The sequence below is a fragment of the Mesocricetus auratus genome, unplaced genomic scaffold (assembly GCF_017639785.1).
Source record: "Mesocricetus auratus isolate SY011 unplaced genomic scaffold, BCM_Maur_2.0 Super-Scaffold_100676, whole genome shotgun sequence".
NCBI lineage: Eukaryota > Metazoa > Chordata > Mammalia > Rodentia > Cricetidae > Mesocricetus > Mesocricetus auratus.
This window is the reverse complement of record NW_024429266.1, coordinates 100,145,029-100,163,545: the sequence shown is the minus strand read 5'-3', so window position 1 is coordinate 100,163,545 and position 18,517 is coordinate 100,145,029. Positions and strand designations below refer to the sequence as shown.

General features: G+C 42.3%; 1 protein-coding gene across 1 annotated transcript; it reads left to right on the top strand.

Moving 5' to 3' along the window:
- Positions 1 to 589: 589 nt before the first annotated feature.
- LOC101826830 (zinc finger protein 14) lies at positions 590 to 8,149 on the top strand. Its single transcript, XM_040739320.1, has 4 exons — positions 590 to 727; positions 4,644 to 4,770; positions 4,973 to 5,033; positions 6,571 to 8,149. Exons 1-4 carry the CDS (start codon positions 707 to 709, stop codon positions 7,880 to 7,882), a joined length of 1,521 nt encoding a protein of 506 aa, XP_040595254.1. The 5' UTR covers positions 590 to 706; the 3' UTR covers positions 7,883 to 8,149.
- The last annotated feature ends 10,368 nt before the right edge of the window (positions 8,150 to 18,517 follow it).

The following is an 18,517-nucleotide window of genomic DNA, read 5'->3' as shown; positions in this document are numbered from 1 at the left end:
AACTTTCTGTTTCAAGTCCAGCAGCCTCTAATTCCGTTTTTCTCCAGACGTTGTAGAGTTGCTTTCCTTGTTGATACATTTTGACTTTCTTGGCAGAAAATGGGTTGATTGACACACGAGGTGTGAGAAAGCCTTCACTTTATCTCGTCCCCAAATCCCGAGCCTGCTTACTAGGTCCCCCTTTCCGTTTACTCGCACAAATTGGCACAAAGTGACGTCTTGGGTCTCCTCCTTGGGGTGCTAAGTTCAGAAGTCCCATTGCAAAGCTGTGGCACGGCTTCTTCGGTGCGGGTTGAGGGGCTGGGGTAGAGGGTGGCCCATTGCAGACACACGGCAGCGAGCGCATGCCCTAAAAAGCCTCCAGGGTGGCTCCTTGAATGCCACGAAGCTTCAGGCTGTACTAGCGAAGGGTAGGCTAAGAGGACCGCGAGGGACAGCCGCCTCTTCAGCCGCACCGGCTCGCAAACCGTTTTCCCTTCAGTCGGGTTCGCCGGAGGCGGGGGAGAATTCTATTCACCAATGAGTGGCGCTGTTAGTCTCCTGCACGAGCCGTCCAATGAGAAGCGCAGATGGTCGAAGGGTTCCGCCCTCGCTGCCATTTTGGAGCCGGAGTAGCTTCGGGGGAGAGTTGTGCCCGCTTTTTTTTTTTTTTTTTTTTGCCTTGGCGACCGTCGTGGTCGCTTCTCTTAGGGGAGACAACGCCGGGATGCGTCTCAAGCAGGGAGTGGTGAGTGTGGCGCGCCCGGGGCCCGAGGGTGGCGGGTTTGTGACACCGCGGCGGCTTTGGCCGGGGGCAGCGGCCTCCAGTCCCGTCCCTTCCCTGGGAAGCGGTTTCATCGCCGTCCTCCCAGGCGGAGTCCGCACCTCGAACTCGAGCTCCTGCAGAAACTGTGGCGCTGGCAGGCAGGCAGGCGGTGCTGAGTCCAAACTCTTTCTCTACCTCTCTTTGGGTCTCTCCATCTCTTTTTAAATAATAATGCAGGTCTTTTTTTTTCTTGATTAATAAATAATCAAGGCAGTAAGTGAGATTTTGAAAAGCTTTTCTAGCCTTGTTGATTGTGGGGAAATAAAGCCTGGGGGGAGGGGAGTTCGGGTAACCATAATTTTGTTTTGCTCTGGTGGGTTTCTCTAAACAGAAAGAATTGGGAGTGAGAATTCTTCAATCAGAATGTAATTGGAAAACAGTTCCTGGGAGAAAATTAACCTTCATCTCTTTCCTTTTGCCTTCAACTATTTGCTCTCTACAGTCATTTCTAACCGTCTTGGATAGTCAGGCCGAGACAAAGACATCTTTATTTTTTTCTGGTGTGTGCAGTCTGTTGAACAAAATACTTTATTACTATTAAGTGTACGAGATGCCTTGTGTTGCCGCCTGGGCCTTGGTGTGCTTGCAGAGGTCCGAGGTCAGCCCTGTGCTCTTGGTTATCTCTTTTCACTTTTATGTGTCTTCTTGGAATCAAACGCAAGTCATTTGACTTATTTTGCAAGTTTTCTGCTTCTTTTTTTAATCAGTGAAGGCATTCGAGACCTGCTATCTCCATTCATTTTCTTTTTATTTATTTTATTTTATTTTATTTTTTTGGTTTTTACGGGACAGGGTTTCTCTGTATTGTTTTGGAGGCTGTCGGTCCAGCCCGGCCTCGAACTCACAGAGATCCGCCTGCCTCTGCCTCCCGAGTGCTGGGATTAAAAGCGTGCGCCACCAGGCAAATTATCATGAATCTAGCTTGTCTTAGAAGTAAGAATATAGCTGCAGGTGACCTTGAATTTATGATATTCCTGCTTGTGCCTCTGAAGTGTGATTACAGGCTTGAGTTTCATACAGTGCTGGGGATGGGACTCAGGTTTTCAGCAGTGGTTGTCAAGCACTGTAACAATTGAACTGCATCCTCAGCTCTGGGGAATTACTTTTAAAAATGTGCATCAGGAAAACTGATATACCTAATGACACAACTGTGTGTTTAAACGTGGAGTGTACATGTGTATGCCCATTAAAAGGCAGTGACAGAGAATATTACCATACAGTACCCACTTCGTCTACAGGAGAAAGGAGTGAGTGTGTATGTGTATGTATGAAAAATGACTGGATGGATAGGTAGGTAGGTAGATAGATAGATAGATAGATAGATAGATAGATAGATAGATAGGAGAAGGGAAGGAGGAAGGGATAGGAATGGTTTTAAAATTTTCCAGAAGGGAAGAATTGAAATATTCCAAGGACTGACTTTACAAAAGCAAAAACAAAATCTGGTGGGGGAACTCACTAAATGTTGAAGTTCTGTAACTAGCACCTCGATGCGTCGGATGGAATCATCTCAATTCCAAAAGAGCTTAGATAGCCCTTCTCTTCAGATTACGTTGCCTGTAGCACACAAAAGCCTTTCCTGGACTGGCTGACTCTACTCCGCATGCGCAGAATTCTTTAGTGTATATCTTATGGCTGTGGCCCCTCTCTCCATCATCCTCAAATCTCCATTGCAACTTGGGCTTCATCTTTACCTTGTCACATTTGTCTGTGGTGACTCTTCATGGTGCAAGACTCCTCAGTCTTACATCTTTCACGTCTCCCAGCCCCCAAGCTAGCACCAACCAAATGACACTTTGATCAGTTTCAATTTCTTCTTCCATCCTGGGATGGAGCCTGGCTCACTTGGACCACAATAGTATCAACTTCTGTGTGGTGACCCTAGAGAAACAGCCTCTTCAGCAGTGAATCCCCTTGACTGTATTCTTAGTTCAAGATTTTCTTTCACAGGAATTTGCATCTTTACACTTTGGAACCTTTGATGGGTAGGCTCTTGCCTTCATGTAACTGTTCCTCTTACTGATCTAGTAGTTGTGGCCTCAGCTTCCATGTGCCCTTCCTAATGTTGGTCATATCTGGGGATAGGTGTTTGCAGGTTCCTGGCCTCTTATTTAAATTATTGAAAAGAAAAATGCTCCCATTGACTTGGAAAAGAAGTCAAGTAACTTTATTCGAAGCAAGTCCATACGCCTCATTCACAAACACAATGAAGAGTGATAGTAAATTACATGAATGAGAGTACCAAAGGAGCCTGATTATTCTTAGGAGCTTCATTCCATCTGTCTGTGTGTGTGTGTGTGTGTGTATGTATCATATACAGATAGTTGTTTTGATAGGCTTCTATTTGGTAAGCTTTTGTTTACTGCAATTGTTCCTTCCCCTAATGTACCTGATTTTAATCCTATACAAGCCCAATTATGATATGCATAAAATAATATAGAGAAGTCTCCCTAGAGATTCATTTTTGAACATTTTTGTGCATGCACCCAAAATTAATTCAGGGCCAGTCAGTCCATTGCCTGTTGTGGAGTATTAGTTGAAGATGTGTTACATTCATTTATGTTGTGGGCTATTTGTTTAATGATGCAAAGATGTGTTGCATTCTTTTAGTTTCATTTGTTTAACTCTATGAAGCCGTGTTCCTTTACCTGTCAAACACCTGATTGGTCTAATAAAGAGCTGGATGGCCAATAGCAAGGCAGGAAAAAGGATAGGTAAGGCTGGCAGGCAGGGAGAATAAGTAAGAGAAAAGAAGAAGTGGGAGGAGGGGAAGAAAAGGAGGGGAGGGGGATGCCAGGGGCCAGCAACCCAGCCACACAAACAGACAGGGAATAAGAAGGAAAGAAAAGATACCCAGAAACAGAGTAAGGTAAAAGCCCAGAGGCAAAAGATAGATGGGATAATTAAGAAAAGCTGGCTAGAAATACGCCAAGCTAAGGCCAGGCATTCATAGTAAGAATAAGTCTCAGTGTATTTATTTGGGAGTTGGGTGGCAGGCCCCTGAAGTGCTAAGAGTAAAGAGCAAAGAATAAAAACAACAAACTACAATCGCCCGAAGAATCTATTTAATAGAAACATGGTAATAAGGGGAGTGTTTTCATTGTACAAAGTAGGTATACAAGTACCCTCCTGGAGAATATAGGGGTTGAGAGGTGCATGTTCTCACAGTGGTGTTTGCACAACCCAAGTCATTGGAGTCCCATTTTGCTAATACAGTCACTGTGCTAATTGCCTCACTATTTATTGTTCCATTGCTCTTTAGCAATCATGACTGCTTTGTCATCTATACTCTGCTTATCCAAAATTTTAAGCTAGTTTACAGTTATTTTCTATGTCAAGTTATTTCATTTTCTTTAAATTCAACTTCTTTCAGGTCATCAGGCTCTGGGCAGAATGAAACCAAATTTTGATTAAAACACAAATAGCTTCAGGGCTGGAGAGATGGCTCAGTGGTTAAGAGCACTGGCTGTTCTTCCAGAGGTCCTGAGTTCAATTTCCAGCAACCACATGGTGACTCACAACCATCTGGATGAGATCTGACTCCCTCTTCTGGCCTGCATGCAAACATGCACACAGAACATTGTATACATAATGAATGAATGAATGAATGAATGAATGAATGAATTTTAAAAAAAAGAAAAAGAATAGCTTCTTTCCTGGTTTCTGGGAGTCCTTGTTTCTCTTTGACAGTCCCCACTTCTTTCAGCATCCTCATGTCTAGTTTCTGTCAAAATGGCCAGTTAATCTCTGCTTTCAGTTTTCCTGGCATCTTTTAAGACTCTAGATCCTGTCAAGTTGTCAGCTAAGTTTTGATATTTCTTCATGTGGATTATTTCAGGAGACCGTGACCTTTGAGGATGTGGCTGTGAACTTCACCCTAGGAGAGTGGGCTTTGTTAGATTCAAGTCAAAAGAAGCTCTACAGAGATGTGATGACAGAAACCTTTATGAACCTGCTCTCCTTAGGTAAAAAATATACTGTGATTGCTTTACTTACTTAATCTGTTTCTTGCTTATCTATATGGATACATGAATTGAAATATCGGAAGGGAGCTTGATGGTAAATGTAGCATTCCTGGTCATATTGCACAATAATAAAATAGAGAATTTAGTTAGTTTTTGTATGATTGAATTAAGTCATAATGATTTCTTTTGGTTTGCTTTTTAGGTAAAACAAAGGGAAAAGAAAATATTGAAGACAACTACCAAAATCTCAGGAAAAATGTGAGGTAATATACACTCAAAGAGAGAGGAATTCATATCAAATATTTGCAAGTGGTAGGAAATCTGAGAACCAAGCAGATGATCCAGTACATCATGGTATAATTTATTTAGTCTCAATTTGTCCTTCCTTCCTTCCTTCCTTCCTTCCTTCCTTCCTTCCTTCCTTCCTTCCTTCCTTCCTTCCTCTTTCTTTCTTTCTTTCTTTCTTTCTTTCTTTCTTTCTTTCTTTCTTTCTTTCTGTCCCCCCCCCCCCTTTAGGGTTTTTCTGTATAGCTTTGGAGCCTGTTCTAGAACTCGATCTGTAGACCAGGCTGGTCTCGAACTCACAGAGATCCGCCTGCCTCTGCCTCACTGGTGCTGGGATTAAAGGCGTACGCTACTCACTGTCTGGCCCTCAAATTTTCTTCACAAGTGCATTGAGTTGGAACATTAAGAATTAGGGGGTAGCAACTCTGTAGTTTATGAATATTGCCAAAATGTGGAACATTAACTTGTATAAGACATGTTTTTGTGTTTCATTGTCCCCAAATTGTTCTTCGTAAAGAAAATTATTTAGCATATTTTATCAAGTTACCTTTCAGCTTTGGGTATAAGGTCTGTGAAGTAAAATGAGTTGCATGTTTAGATCGAAACCTATTACCATAAATCACATAAAGAATATTTAGCTATTTTAGTGCACACCGTTTTTCATTAAGACTATTCAACTTTGTTAATTGTGGCACACACAGTATTTGTGAAATACCTAAAAACAGTAATATTTAAGGACTTTATATGTTTGTATGCTATCCTCAGTACCTCCACTGAGTGTTCAGTCCGTTTTTAATTATAAATTTTTATAGAAGCAAAGGCAGCAGTGTCATTCCCCTCTACCAGGGTCTTTGTATATGACCCACATAGACTTTACACTTGCTGTCTTTCTTCTACTGCTTCCAGAGTACTGTAGTAACAGTGGCACAACACCTAGCCTCCGTCACTCCTCTTGGCAAGTTATAAAACTGTATGTTTTTGTTATAAAAGTTATTCAAGGAACCCAGTGGCAGAGTGGGAGGACTGATGAGCAAAGGGGTTAAGACCTGGCTGATTTAGCCCCCAGAAACAGCTGACCTGACAAGGGTTAACTCTCGAATCCCAGGCTGTTGGCTGGGAATCCAGCATGGGACTGATCAAGACCCCCTGAATGTGGGCATCAGTGAGGAGGCCTAGGCAATCTATTGGGCCTTGGGCAGTAGATCAGTATTTATCCCTGGCATACAAATGGACTTTGGGTGCCTGTCCCACAATGAGAGATGCACTCTCACCCTGGACTCTTGTGGGAGGGTCTAGGTCTTGCCCTGGATGAAATCACAGACTATGGACACCCCATGGGAAATGAGGGGGCACTGGGGGGTTTGGTGGGAGGAGGGGACGGAAAGGAAGAGGGACCTGGGATTGACATGTGAAGCAGCCTTGTTTCTAATGTAAATTTAAAAATAAAAAAATTAGAAATAATAAAAGAAACTACAGAAAAAAAAGTGTAGTTACGCTTTTCTCCTCTTTTTGCAGAACTCAGGTGGTTGAGAGAAGCTGTGTCTATGGAGATGGTAGTCAGTGTGGAGGAATGAAGCACCAGATTCCAGAGCGTACTGCTCAAAGAGACACGCCTCCTGCAACAGTAGTGTCTGAAAACAGTGTGCTTACAAGAGATGCCCTTGTTCATTCGCCTTCCCATGTGTACCTCAGATGGGAAATTACACAGAAGCCATATGAAGTGGAGAAAGCTTTTACACAGGAGAAATGTTGGAAAGATTTGACTTCCTCTGAGTCCTCTCAGACAAATCAAAGTCCTAGAGAGACAGCCTATCAAAATAAACAATCTAATGTAGTCTGTACAAGTCTCAGTTCTGATCAGTGTTGTGAGAGAATTCCCACTGGAGATAAACTCCACGAATGGAAGCAAGTTGAGAAAGCCTTCTGGAGGTACAATTATGATCAAATCTATAAAAGGATAACCATTGGAGAGAAGTCATTTGTGTGTAAGCAGTATAACGAAGCCTTGGTTAATTCCAGTCACCTTATTAAACATGAACTGATTCACCCTGAAGAGAAATGTTATACATGTAAGCAGTGTGGGAAAGCCTTCAGATATTCCTCATCTCTCCAGAACCATGAGAGAATTCATAGTGGGGAGCGGCCATATGTATGTAAGCAATGTGGAAAAGCATTCATCCGTTCATACGACCTTCTCATCCATGAAAGAATTCACAGTGGAGAAAAGCCTTATACTTGTGAGCATTGTGGGAAATCTTTCACCCATTATAGCGGCTGGTACAGTCATGAAAGGATTCACACTAGAGAGAAACCATATGTTTGCACACAGTGTGGGAAAGCATTTTCATGTTCTACATCATTCCGGAGACATGAAAGAATTCACACTGGTGAGAAACCTTACATGTGTAAGCATTGTGGGAAAGCCTTCACCCATTCCAGTGCTCGCTACATTCATGAGAGAATTCACACTGGAGAGAAACCCTATGTTTGCAAGCACTGTGGGAAAGCCTTTCTTCGTGCCAGTCATCTTAACAACCATGAAAGAATTCATACTGGAGAGAAACCCTATGTCTGTAAGCATTGTGGGAAAGCCTTCATCCAACGTGATGCTTGTTATAATCATGAGAGAATTCACACTGGAGAGAAACCATACGTATGTAAGGAATGTGGGAAAGCATTTAGGATTTCCACATCCCTTCGTGACCATGAAAGAATTCATACTGGAGAAAAACCTTACATATGTAATCATTGTGGGAAAGCCTTTAGGGTTTCCACATGCCTTCACAAACACGAAAGAGCTCACATGGAGAAGAAGCCCAGTGGGTAGAACATAAAACTATGTCCGTCGTGTAGGGTTCTCTTTGGCCAACTTGCTGTTATTGTGGGGTAGGAAAATGGTGTGTAGGGCCAGTGAGATGGCTCAGGGCTAAGAGCACTTGCCACCAAGCTTGATAGATTGACTTGGACCCTCAGAGTCCATGTGGAGAGGGAGTACTGAGTCCCCAAAATCTTCCTCACATTTGCACACATGCTCCATCATTTGCATGCACAATCTCCCACACATGTATAAAAAAATGAGGTATCTTAAAACTTTTTTTTGGTTTGTTTTTTGAAACAAGGTTTCTCTCTGTAGCCCTGTCTCCTGGAATTTGCAGTGTAGACTAGCCTGGCCTCTAACTCAGAGACCCATCTGCTTTTGCCTCCCGAGTACTGGGATTAAAGGCGCCACCACAGCCTGGCTTTAAAATATGTTTTCATGGTATTTTTAAAATTTTGAATTGTGTGTAGGTGTGTGGGTATGTGCATTTGAGGGTTGGTATGTGCAGAGGCCAGAGGTGGTCGTTCTCCTGGATCTGGAATTACTGGTGGCTTTGACCTCCGCAAGGTGAGTGCTGGAAACCCAGCTAGGGTCCTCTGGAGGAGCATTATCTATATTCTGAGCTGAAACCCAGCTAGGTTCCTCTGGAGGAGCATTATCTATATTCTGTGCTGCTGAGCCATCTTTCCAGCCCCATGAGTGTAATTTTTTAAAGCTGGAAAGAGGTGGAGTAGGAGACGTGAAAATGTAAATGTGGATGCATTTGGAATGTGATGTTGGTGAAAACCAGTTCCGTCAAATGTGCTGAGACACATTTTCTTTTGACAGCTACATTTTATATAAATTACAGTTGATGAAGATTGTATTTCTGTAGGTATATATGCATGGGTGTACACATGCCAGAGGGCATATGTGGAAGTGGATGGCTTCCAGGAATCCGTCCTGCTCTTTCCCCTATGTAGGTCCTGAGAAGGACCTCAGCTTGTCTGAATTTGAAACAAGTACTTTAACCTGTGAGCAGTCTTGCTGGCCCTGGTGCATGCCTTTTACTCACTAGGGAAGTCAAGGCTAGAGAATTACATCGAATACAGTGAATTTGAATACAACCTGCAGAGTGAGGAACCCTTTCCAACTGAGTGAAAAATTCAGCATTAAAAATATAAGCTGTATGTTGTCTCAAGTAAGGTGAAGGGGAATTTTCTTCTGTATGTTCAAAGAAATTTGAACACTCTGAGCAAGTGTATCCTTTTGAAAGTGTGGGTTTTTTTTTTTTTTTTGGAATTTGTGGAAAACGTTGGAATGATTTTGCCTGTCGTCTGCTTGGAAAAACTAAGACTATCAAAATACTGTGTTGAAGAACAATAATAGTAGCAGCATAAACTACATGTATTGATGTCTTTTAGTTTGATAAATCAGTTTTGAATTGAAATAAGGTCTGACTATGTAGACCAGGCTGACTTCTATCTCCCAAGAGATGATATTAAAGGTATGTGCCACCAAGTCATGATCAATTTTATTTTAGTGGGCTTTTTCCAAATATGAAGTGAGGTAATACTTTCTTCCATTTCATGTAAAGCTGGGTTTGATTCATGAAATTCAAATACATTTGTAAGAGTCCAGTAGACTTAATTTATATGTAGTTTTTGAATAATGTGGTTCATTTGAAATTAAAAATAGGCTGCTTGTTAATTGTTAGTTTTCCCTCATTACATGGCAGGTTATGTTTTTCTTATTAATCTTCATTGGCAGTTTCCTACTGTTGTTTGCTGCAGCTCGGGCGATGAAACACAAACCACTCAACAAACCCGCGTGGAGTTTACTGGGAAAGGGAGCCGTTTAGAATGAGGCTCAGCAGTTGGGGTGGTTGAAACTGGAGTTAGAGAGCTGCCGCTGGCCCATCTCTGCATGGTCCAGCTTGCCCAGTTTCTATGTACAGAATCCTTACACAGCCACTTAAGGCACACATGATGTTGCCATGCACACAGGGCCCTTTGAGCTGTTTAGTATCTGCCTGAATGCCGGTTGTATATCTTGCCAGTTGTCAGAGGGTGGGGGTCAGCGTAATGCCAGGACATCAACACTTAGGTTTATGTGTACACTTGGATTTTCTAATAGTAGAGTTTCTTACATGGGTTTTGTAGTTTCTACTTCAAGTAAGATGTTTTGGGGGGAAATTGGCTTAGTGGGGTCTGACGATCTGGGTTCGATTCCTAGAACCCACATGATACCAGTGTGATACTCAAAATTTGTTTGGAGAAATTCTCGTTGATCCTACGTATGCAGCTCAGAGTTTACACCACATTTGAACAGGGCAATCATGAATCTGTAGAAAATCCCAATAAATAAAAGGAATATGGGGAAAACTTCATTTTTCTAATGCTCTCCAAAATTTGCTTTTATTCAAATATAAGTACATCACTACCCCCTCAATATACCCCTTTCACTCCCACGCAAATTATCTCCCTATTATTTCACGGTTGTTGCAGGTACATATAAGTGAATAAATAAATGAATACAACCTGCTGAGTTCAGGGCTAACCACTTAGTACTGGATAAACAATTAGGGGCATGATCTCTGGGGAGACTAGTTCTCCCTGTTTCAGTAGTTGTTGATTGTAGCTCATCTGGATGTGGGGTCCCCTGAGAGTTCCCCCATCTATATTGGGAAGTCAATTGTTGGGATTGTTTGGGTCTTTTAGACAGCCTTGTTTCATGGCTGTGGCTTCTCTGTTCTATGTAGAGGGCTCAGTATCACAGCTGACTACCTGCTCCTCTGACTCTTACATCTTTCTTCCCCTTTCAGCAAAGTTCTCTGAGCCTTAGGTGCAGGGGTAGTGTTGATGTGCCAGTTGAACTGACTGGGCATCCCATGGTAACTAACTAGTTATACTGTCTGTAATAGATTCCTGGTGCTGCAGAAACAAGCATCTTTGATGAAGGGTCAGATCTACATACCTGTGGACATAAGGATGAGTGTTGGAATTACACTGGTTTAGAAAAGTGCCCACAGGAGCTTCTCGAGCCTTAGATTTACAGTACTAGGCAGGACTTCCCTACTGTTGAATGGGCCTTAAATCCAATTGGACAGTTGTTAACACCCAAGTGTTACTATTTCATCATTGAGGATATGCTACCAGTGTATCATTGTTGGTATTCACAGCTTTGCAGTTGGGTAGGTCTACCTAATGCTCCTCTTCCTTGGCAACTTGCATAGCACCTTCTGATACTCAGAGCCACAAGATTGAGGCTCCTGGGTCACCAGCTCTATCACTCCAAGTTCTGTGTCCAAAACGTTATGTCTTCAGCAGTAGGGGGTTTACCTTTAAGTTCTGGGAAACAACAAGGCAAGAATTGTCTGTATTGTTTGGGGAGTCTCTTGCACTTCCCTAACCAGCTTGAAAGGTTTTTTGTTTTGTTTTTTGGGTTTTGTTTTCAAGTGCAGTACTGAGGCTTTTGTTAGATACTCCGTGGCTCTTGGGAGGAACAGTAATGCCCCAAGTCAGGTAACCTTGTCAAGGTGTATGTGTGTGTGGTATGTATTATACAGATAATTTTGGGTAAGTATAAAATGATCCCCTATGTTCTTTTTGTGCATTCTTAGTTATTTACTCCTCCCTGCTATCTTCTAGTGACCCCCCCTTAGAAGACTCCATTTTCTCATCTTCTTTCCTTACTGCCTTTGTCCTGCCACCCCCCATGCTAGAGCTCTTACCTCTGTCCCTGAGCCACTTTTTATTTTCCTGGCATCTGTGGTTACTTAATATTCACGTCTCAATGTTAGAACTAGAACCACAAAGAGAACATTCGATGTTTGTATTTCTGAGTCTGGGTTGCTTCATTTATTGCAGTATGTTCTAGTTCCACCCATTTACCTGTAAGCTTCATGATGCCGCTTCTCTTCACATCTGACTAGTCTTCTGTTGTGTACATGTGCTAGTTTTCATTATTCATTCATCAGCTGGTGGGAACTTAGGTTGTTTCCATTTCTTAGCTATTGTGAACGGAGTAGCAAGGAATATGGATGGCTAAACAATATCTGTGGTGTGGAATAGTGACACCTGTTGGCCAAAGGGTAGTATAGCTGAGTCATATGGTAGATTTATTTTTTATTTATTTATTTATTTTTAATGAATCCATTTTTAATATGCATAAAATTGAGGAAATTGAACACAGGTTGAATATAATGTGATAGCACTAATTATAATTTTTTGTGAAAATAGTGTTACAATAGTAGGAAAAATTGTCCTTATTCTCATAAGCTGCATTAGAAAATATTTAGAGGTAATGGCCATCACATCTTCAACTTAATTTCAAACAATCTGTATTAGGAGACACAGAGAATTTTGTTTTTTTGTTTTTTTTAATTTTTTTGTCATTTTTTATTTTAATTTTAAATAGCTTGTTTTACATGTCAATCCCAGTTCCCTCTCCCTCCCCTCCTCCCGCACTCCCCTTCCCCCCACCCTCCCACCCTATTGCCAAATCCTTCCACATAGGGGATATCTAGAGTCTGTCATTTTACTCTGGGTAGGGTCCAGGCACTCCCCTAAGAGTCCAGGCTGAGAGAGCATCCTTCTTTGTGCTATAGGCACATGAAGACTGGAAGCCCATATAAAAGACATAGATAAGGAAACTTCTCCTGGAAGCCCATATAAAAGACATGGATAAGGAAACTTCTGGAAGCCCATATAAAAGACATGGATAAGGAAACTTCTGGAAGCCTATATAAAAGACTTGGATAAGGAAACTTCTGGAAGCCCATATAAAAGGCTTGGATAAGGAAACTTCTCTTTACCCTCTTGCTCTTACCCTTGCAGCAAGCCCAGTCCTTTGATGGCATTGAGCCCACTTCTTTGGGGATTCTGGCACATACTACAGACCAGCTGACATATCCAGCCTCATGGACTGGATGGAAAGCTCAGGACCCACCCTAACTCCTGTCCCTTTATTTCTTTCCCACCTTCTCATGTTGTCATGGTCCATCCTGACTGTGATCCAGAGTGTGTCAAAAGTTTCCTTTAATGTTGTCAGACTAATTTTGCACTGTGACTCTGAATACCTATTGAGAGGCAATTGACATGGAGATTCATGAAGTGGAATTGAGAGGGCTGGAGAGATGACTCAGAGTTTAAGAGCACTGGCTGCTCTTCCAGAGGTCCTGAGTTCAATTCCCAGCAACCACATGGTGGCTCACAACATCTGTAATGAGATCTGGTGCCCTCTTCTGACCTGCAGGGATACATGCAAACAGAACACTGTATACATAACAAAATTTTTTTAAAGCTTAAACAAAACAGAAGTGAGTTTGAGAACCCCTGGCCTGAATGTGAGCAGCACTGTTTTAGTCAGTAGTGTTTGGTTTTTTTCCTTGGTCTTTAGGCTATTCAGCCTCTGGTTCCTGTTTATCGTACACTGAGGTTTTTTAAAAATTTAAATTAGAAACGATCTTATTTTATACATCAATCCCGGTTCCCTCTCCCTCCTGTCTTCCCATACCCCTCACCCTCCATCCCATTTCTCTTCTGCTCCTCAGGGAGGGTGAGGCCTTCCATGGCGTATCATCAAAGTCTGTCTCATCGTTTGGGGCAGAGCCTAGGCCCTCTCCTGTGTGTCTAGGCTGACAGAGTATCTCACTATGGGGAATGAACTACCAAAGTACATTCATATTCTAGGGATAAATACTGTTTCCCTGCCAGAGACCACATAGATTGCCTAGGCCTCCTAACTGACACCATGTTCAGGGTGTCTAGATGGGCCCTATGTTGGTTTTCCAGCTGTCAGTCTGGGGTCCACGAGCAACTCATTGTTCAGGTCAGCTGTTTCTGTGGGTTTCTCCAGCCTGGTCTTGACCCTTTGGCTCATCACTCCTCCCTCTCTACAACTGGATTCCAGGAATTCAGCTCAGTGCTTAGCTGTGGATCTCTGCTTCTGCTTCCATCAGCTACTGGATGAAGGCTCTAGGATGGCATTTAAAGTAGTCATCATTTCTTATTATAGGGGAAAGTCATTTAAGGTAGCCTCTCCACTATTGCTTAGATTCTTAGTTGGGGTCATCCTTGTAGCTCTCTGGACATTTCCCTAGTGCCGGATTTCCCTTTAGATGTACACTGAGTTTTTTTTTTAAAGCTCTGGGTAAACAATATTTAGAACAGAGCACCTTTAATATTCTCATAATTTAAAATGGAAATTCATAAATGCCTAATTGAAAGGGAAGTTTAGGCCCCCGAGAAATGACTCAGCTGTGAATAACCCAGCGGCAAATTGGGCAGCTCTTGGCTCTGACATTCTTTTCTGATCTCCAGAGCCTGTACATACGTGTATACACACAGACACACATGCACACCTCTAATTAAAATAACCATTAAAGAAAGAAAGAAAAGCGAAATCTTGAACTGATAGAGATCTGTCTACCTCTTAACCCTGAGTCCTGAGATTAAAGGTGTGTACCCACACCACCTAGCTCTATGACTGCTGGGATTAAAGGTGTATACCACCAATGCCTGATCTTTATAGCTTGAAGCTGGCCTTGCTTTCCGAATCCTCAGGCAAGCTTTGATAAGTCATAAATAATTTATCACCACAAGTATGTGCCCAAGTTTCTGTTTCACCTCCCTTCACAAACCCGTATAATCTCCCAGTGAAAAGGAGTGCAGCAGGTAGGACTTCTCCAAGTACAGTGTGTCACAGCATTTGCTCAACTTGGCTTTATTGTGAGGCATGAAAGGAGAATACGACTGGACCATGGCATGGCTCTGATAGTAATGGTTCTTGTCAGAAGACCTGGAGATCTATTTGATTGCTGGGTCTCACATGGTGAAAATAGAGACTCAATTCTCAAAGGCTGTTGTCTGACAATCACATGCATGCCTCCAAATGAATACAAACAGAGATACAAATGAGTAAGTAGAGGCATGTTCAAAGGAGTGGAGACATCAGCTCACAAATACCTTTGTCTGTGTAAAGAAACAGAGTGAGAGACCCGCAAAAGTGTTATTTTAGCTACAGTATGTAGTATGAAAGTCAATTGCACCATGTGCAGTAATGCCTGATGCCTATCTTTCCCCCCCTATGGCTAGGACAGTGGAATTGAATGCCACTGTAGTTGTCTGAATGAGAATGGCCCTACAGACTCCTGTTTGGATATTTTGTTCCTTATTGGTGGAACTGTTTGAGAATGACTAAGAGGTATTCTGGAGAATATCTATCACTGGAGGCAACTTTTGAAGTTTCAAAAGACAAGTGACACTCCCAGTGTGTTTCTCTGCCTTCTGTTGTCATTACCATGTGAGCTCTCCACCATTCCTGCTGCCACGCCTTTGCTCCACTATCATGGACTCTAGCCCTCTGTAACCAACTGCTTGCCCAATTAAATAGTTCCTTTCCATAGTTGCATTGATGTTGGTGATTTGTCACAGCAACAGAAAGAAACTAACACAACCACTTAGGACTTGTAAGAATAAGCAAATCCAGTCAAATGAAGTTTGCGTTGTAAAATTATGAGAAAGATATGTGCTATTTCAAAAGAGATAAAAAGTTGGGAACATTTTGATGTAGTTAAATCTTATAACAGAAATAAGTATGTTTTGGAAGCTTGAGTAAATTATTTTAGAAATAAATTTCCTGGAAGACAGAAAGTAAAATTTTGAGCATTTTTATTTTCAGTCCATTATTGTTTTTAATTTTGAAGGCAAGATACAATTTCTCTGGTAGGGGCTGGAGAGATGGCTCAGAGGTTAAGAGCACTGAATGTTCTTCCAGAGATCCTGAGTTCAATTCCCAGCAACCACATGGTGGCTCACAACCATCTATAATGAGATCTGGTGCCCTCTTCTGTCATGCAAGCATACATGCAGACAGAACACTGTATACACAATAAATAAAATTTAAAAAAACAATTTCTCTGGTAACTCCAGATAATCTTTCCCCATCTGTAGATTCAGAGCTAGGAAGCACAGAGGAGAGAGAGGAAGCAATATTTGTCTTTCAGGGTCTGGGGTACCACACTTACTTTCTAGTTCCACCCATTTACTTGGAAAGTTTATGATTTTGTTTTTCTTTTTAGCTGAATAGTATTCCATTGGGTATTTGGGAGGGGATAGAGGATTAATTTAGGATATGGGTGATATGGAAGGGGAAATGGGATAACTGGGAAGGAGGAAAAATTTAATTGGGGATAGGATGAGGGAAGACAGTACAAGAGAGGGAGGAGGAACTAATACATAGGATTTTTGATAAAGCCTCAAGGAATCATTATTATTTCTTTTTTTAGTTTTTCGAGACAGGGTTTCTCTGTGACTTTGGAGGCTGTCCTGGAACTAGCTCTTGTAGACCAGGCTGGTCTTGAAATCACAGAGATCCGACTGCCTCTGCCTCCTGAGTGCTGGAATTAAAGGCATGTGCCACCAACACCCGGCGAGGAATCATTATTTCGTGTTTACCTAAAGTTATATACAATGCAGAGAAGTGTTCATATAAAACTATATAATTACATATAATGCAACAATATTATATACAATATCCATAATTATATAATACAAAATATAACAAATATATAATGTAATGAATACTATATCATGTAATATACAATATGTATTATATATTATATATAATGAAGTTATGCCTCTTGGGTTTACCGTGATTACCCTAAGAGCCCTACACTAAAAATCCATTGCACACTTTGGACACAGAACTTGGGAGATTTGAACTGAATCTAACAAAAAAGCCTTCATTCAGTCAGGGCCAGTTAATGCACCTATGACACGAGTCCTGCACCAAAGGTCCAGGGAAGCTCTCAAAAGGAGAAAGATTATAAGATCTGGATAACCTGGAAGCCTAGGATAAGATTGTCTCTCTTAGAAATGACATAGAAGCTATATCTGGGATACCTCAACAACGTAAGTGCTGAAACAAGCCCACTGAAAATGCCAATAGACGCCGGGCGTTGGTGGCGCACGCCTTTAATCCCAGCACTCGGGAGGCAGAGGCAGGCGGATCTCTGTGAGTTCGAGACCAGCCTGGTCTACAGAGAGAGTTCCAGGACAGCCTCCAAAGCCACAGAGAAACCCTGTCTCAAAAAACCAAAAAAAAAAAAAAAAAAGAAAATGCCAATAGACAGAGAAGGGGGAGAGCTCATGGCATGCCATCCCTAGACAAAGAACGATGGGCCACTAACAAAAGGAGATGTAGGATCTTCCAGTTAAGAGCCCTCTGATTGGTCATTCAATACAGAGTGGTCAAACCCAACGTCATACACCTCCAAACACAATGGTGTCAGGAGGTTATGCATGTGTGTGTGTGTGTACACATGTATGTAACAGTTATTAAGACTATCAATTTCAGAAGGGTTTGGGGGCACACAGGGTGGGTTGGAGGGATTAAAAGAAAGGGGGTGTTATGGAATTATTTAATTAGAATTTTAAAAGTGGGGTCAGAAAGATTGCTCAGCAGTTGAGTGTGCTTATTTTCCTTGCAGAGCCAGACTCAGGTTCTGGCACCCACATGGTGGCTCACAACTGTCTGTGACTCCAGCTCCAGGGCTTTCAATGCGACTCTGACCTCTGCAGGCTCTTGTGAGCACATACCTCCCACACAAAACTTAAATAAAACATTTTAAAGAGAAAGATAAGCTTAATGTTTGCATGGTTTAGCTTGCCTGGATTCCTGTTGCTTGGAAACCCGAAGAAAATAGCAATCTCTCCAGCAATGGCAAGTATACAAAGAAGACAATATTCATCCTGGAGAAACGGCTTCACGATGAAGAATGCTGGCTACTCTCTGGAGAGCTCCAGTTTCTCGTATCAGATGATTTACAATCACCTGTAACTCTAGCTCCAGAGAACCTGACAGCTTTTTCTATGCCTCCACAGGTGTGCACACAATTGTGTACACTCATACACACATACATAAAAATACAGAGTTTAAAAATAATCGTGCTTCAGAGAGACGGTTTGGTGACTACTATTTCATAGGAAGTGTGTCAGTGTTCTGTGTTGCACTGGATGGTCAAAGCAAGAGGTTCACTCCAGAATGTAATTTACACTTTCTAGAAGCAGGGAGGTCCAGCCTCTGATGGTCTTAACCTCAAACAGTCATTCAGAAGTGTATTTATTGTTATACAAAGGTTTTTTTTTTAAGATTTTTTAATTTAAATTAGAAACAAGCTTGCTTCAGGTGTCAGTCCCAGCTCCCTTTCCCTCCCCTCCTCCCCTATCCGCCCCCCCAGCCCCCCAGCCAATCCCCATTCCCTTCCCCAGGAGGGTGAGGCCCTCCATGGGGGATCTCCAGAGTCTGTCATTTCGTTCAGGGCAGGGCCTAGGTTCTCTTCCAAGAGTCCAGGCTAAGAGAGCATCCCTCATTGTGAGATGGGCACCCAAAGTCCAGGGATAAATACTGATCTACCACCCAAGGCTTTACTACTCCTCACTGACATCCACATTCAGGGGGTCTGGATCAGTCCCATGCTGGCCTCCCAGCCATCAGTCTGGGATCCAAGAGCTCCCCCCTTGTTCAGGTCAGCTGTTTCTGTGGGTTAAACCAGCCCAGTCTTGACCCCTTTGCTCATCACTCCTCCATCTCTGACACTGGGTTTCAGGAGTTCAGTTCAGTGTTTAGCTATGGGTGTCTGCCTCTGCTTCCATCAGTCAC

Excerpts from the sequence above, each read along its gene's own strand:
- LOC101826830 (XM_040739320.1), top strand. The coding sequence starts at position 707 with ATGCGTCTCAAGCAGGGAGTG. Across the intron at positions 728-4,643 it reads TGCGTCTCAAGCAGGGAGTG|GAGACCGTGACCTTTGAGGA; the intron begins GTGAGTGTGGCG and ends GGATTATTTCAG. Across the intron at positions 4,771-4,972 it reads TATGAACCTGCTCTCCTTAG|GTAAAACAAAGGGAAAAGAA; the intron begins GTAAAAAATATA and ends TTTGCTTTTTAG.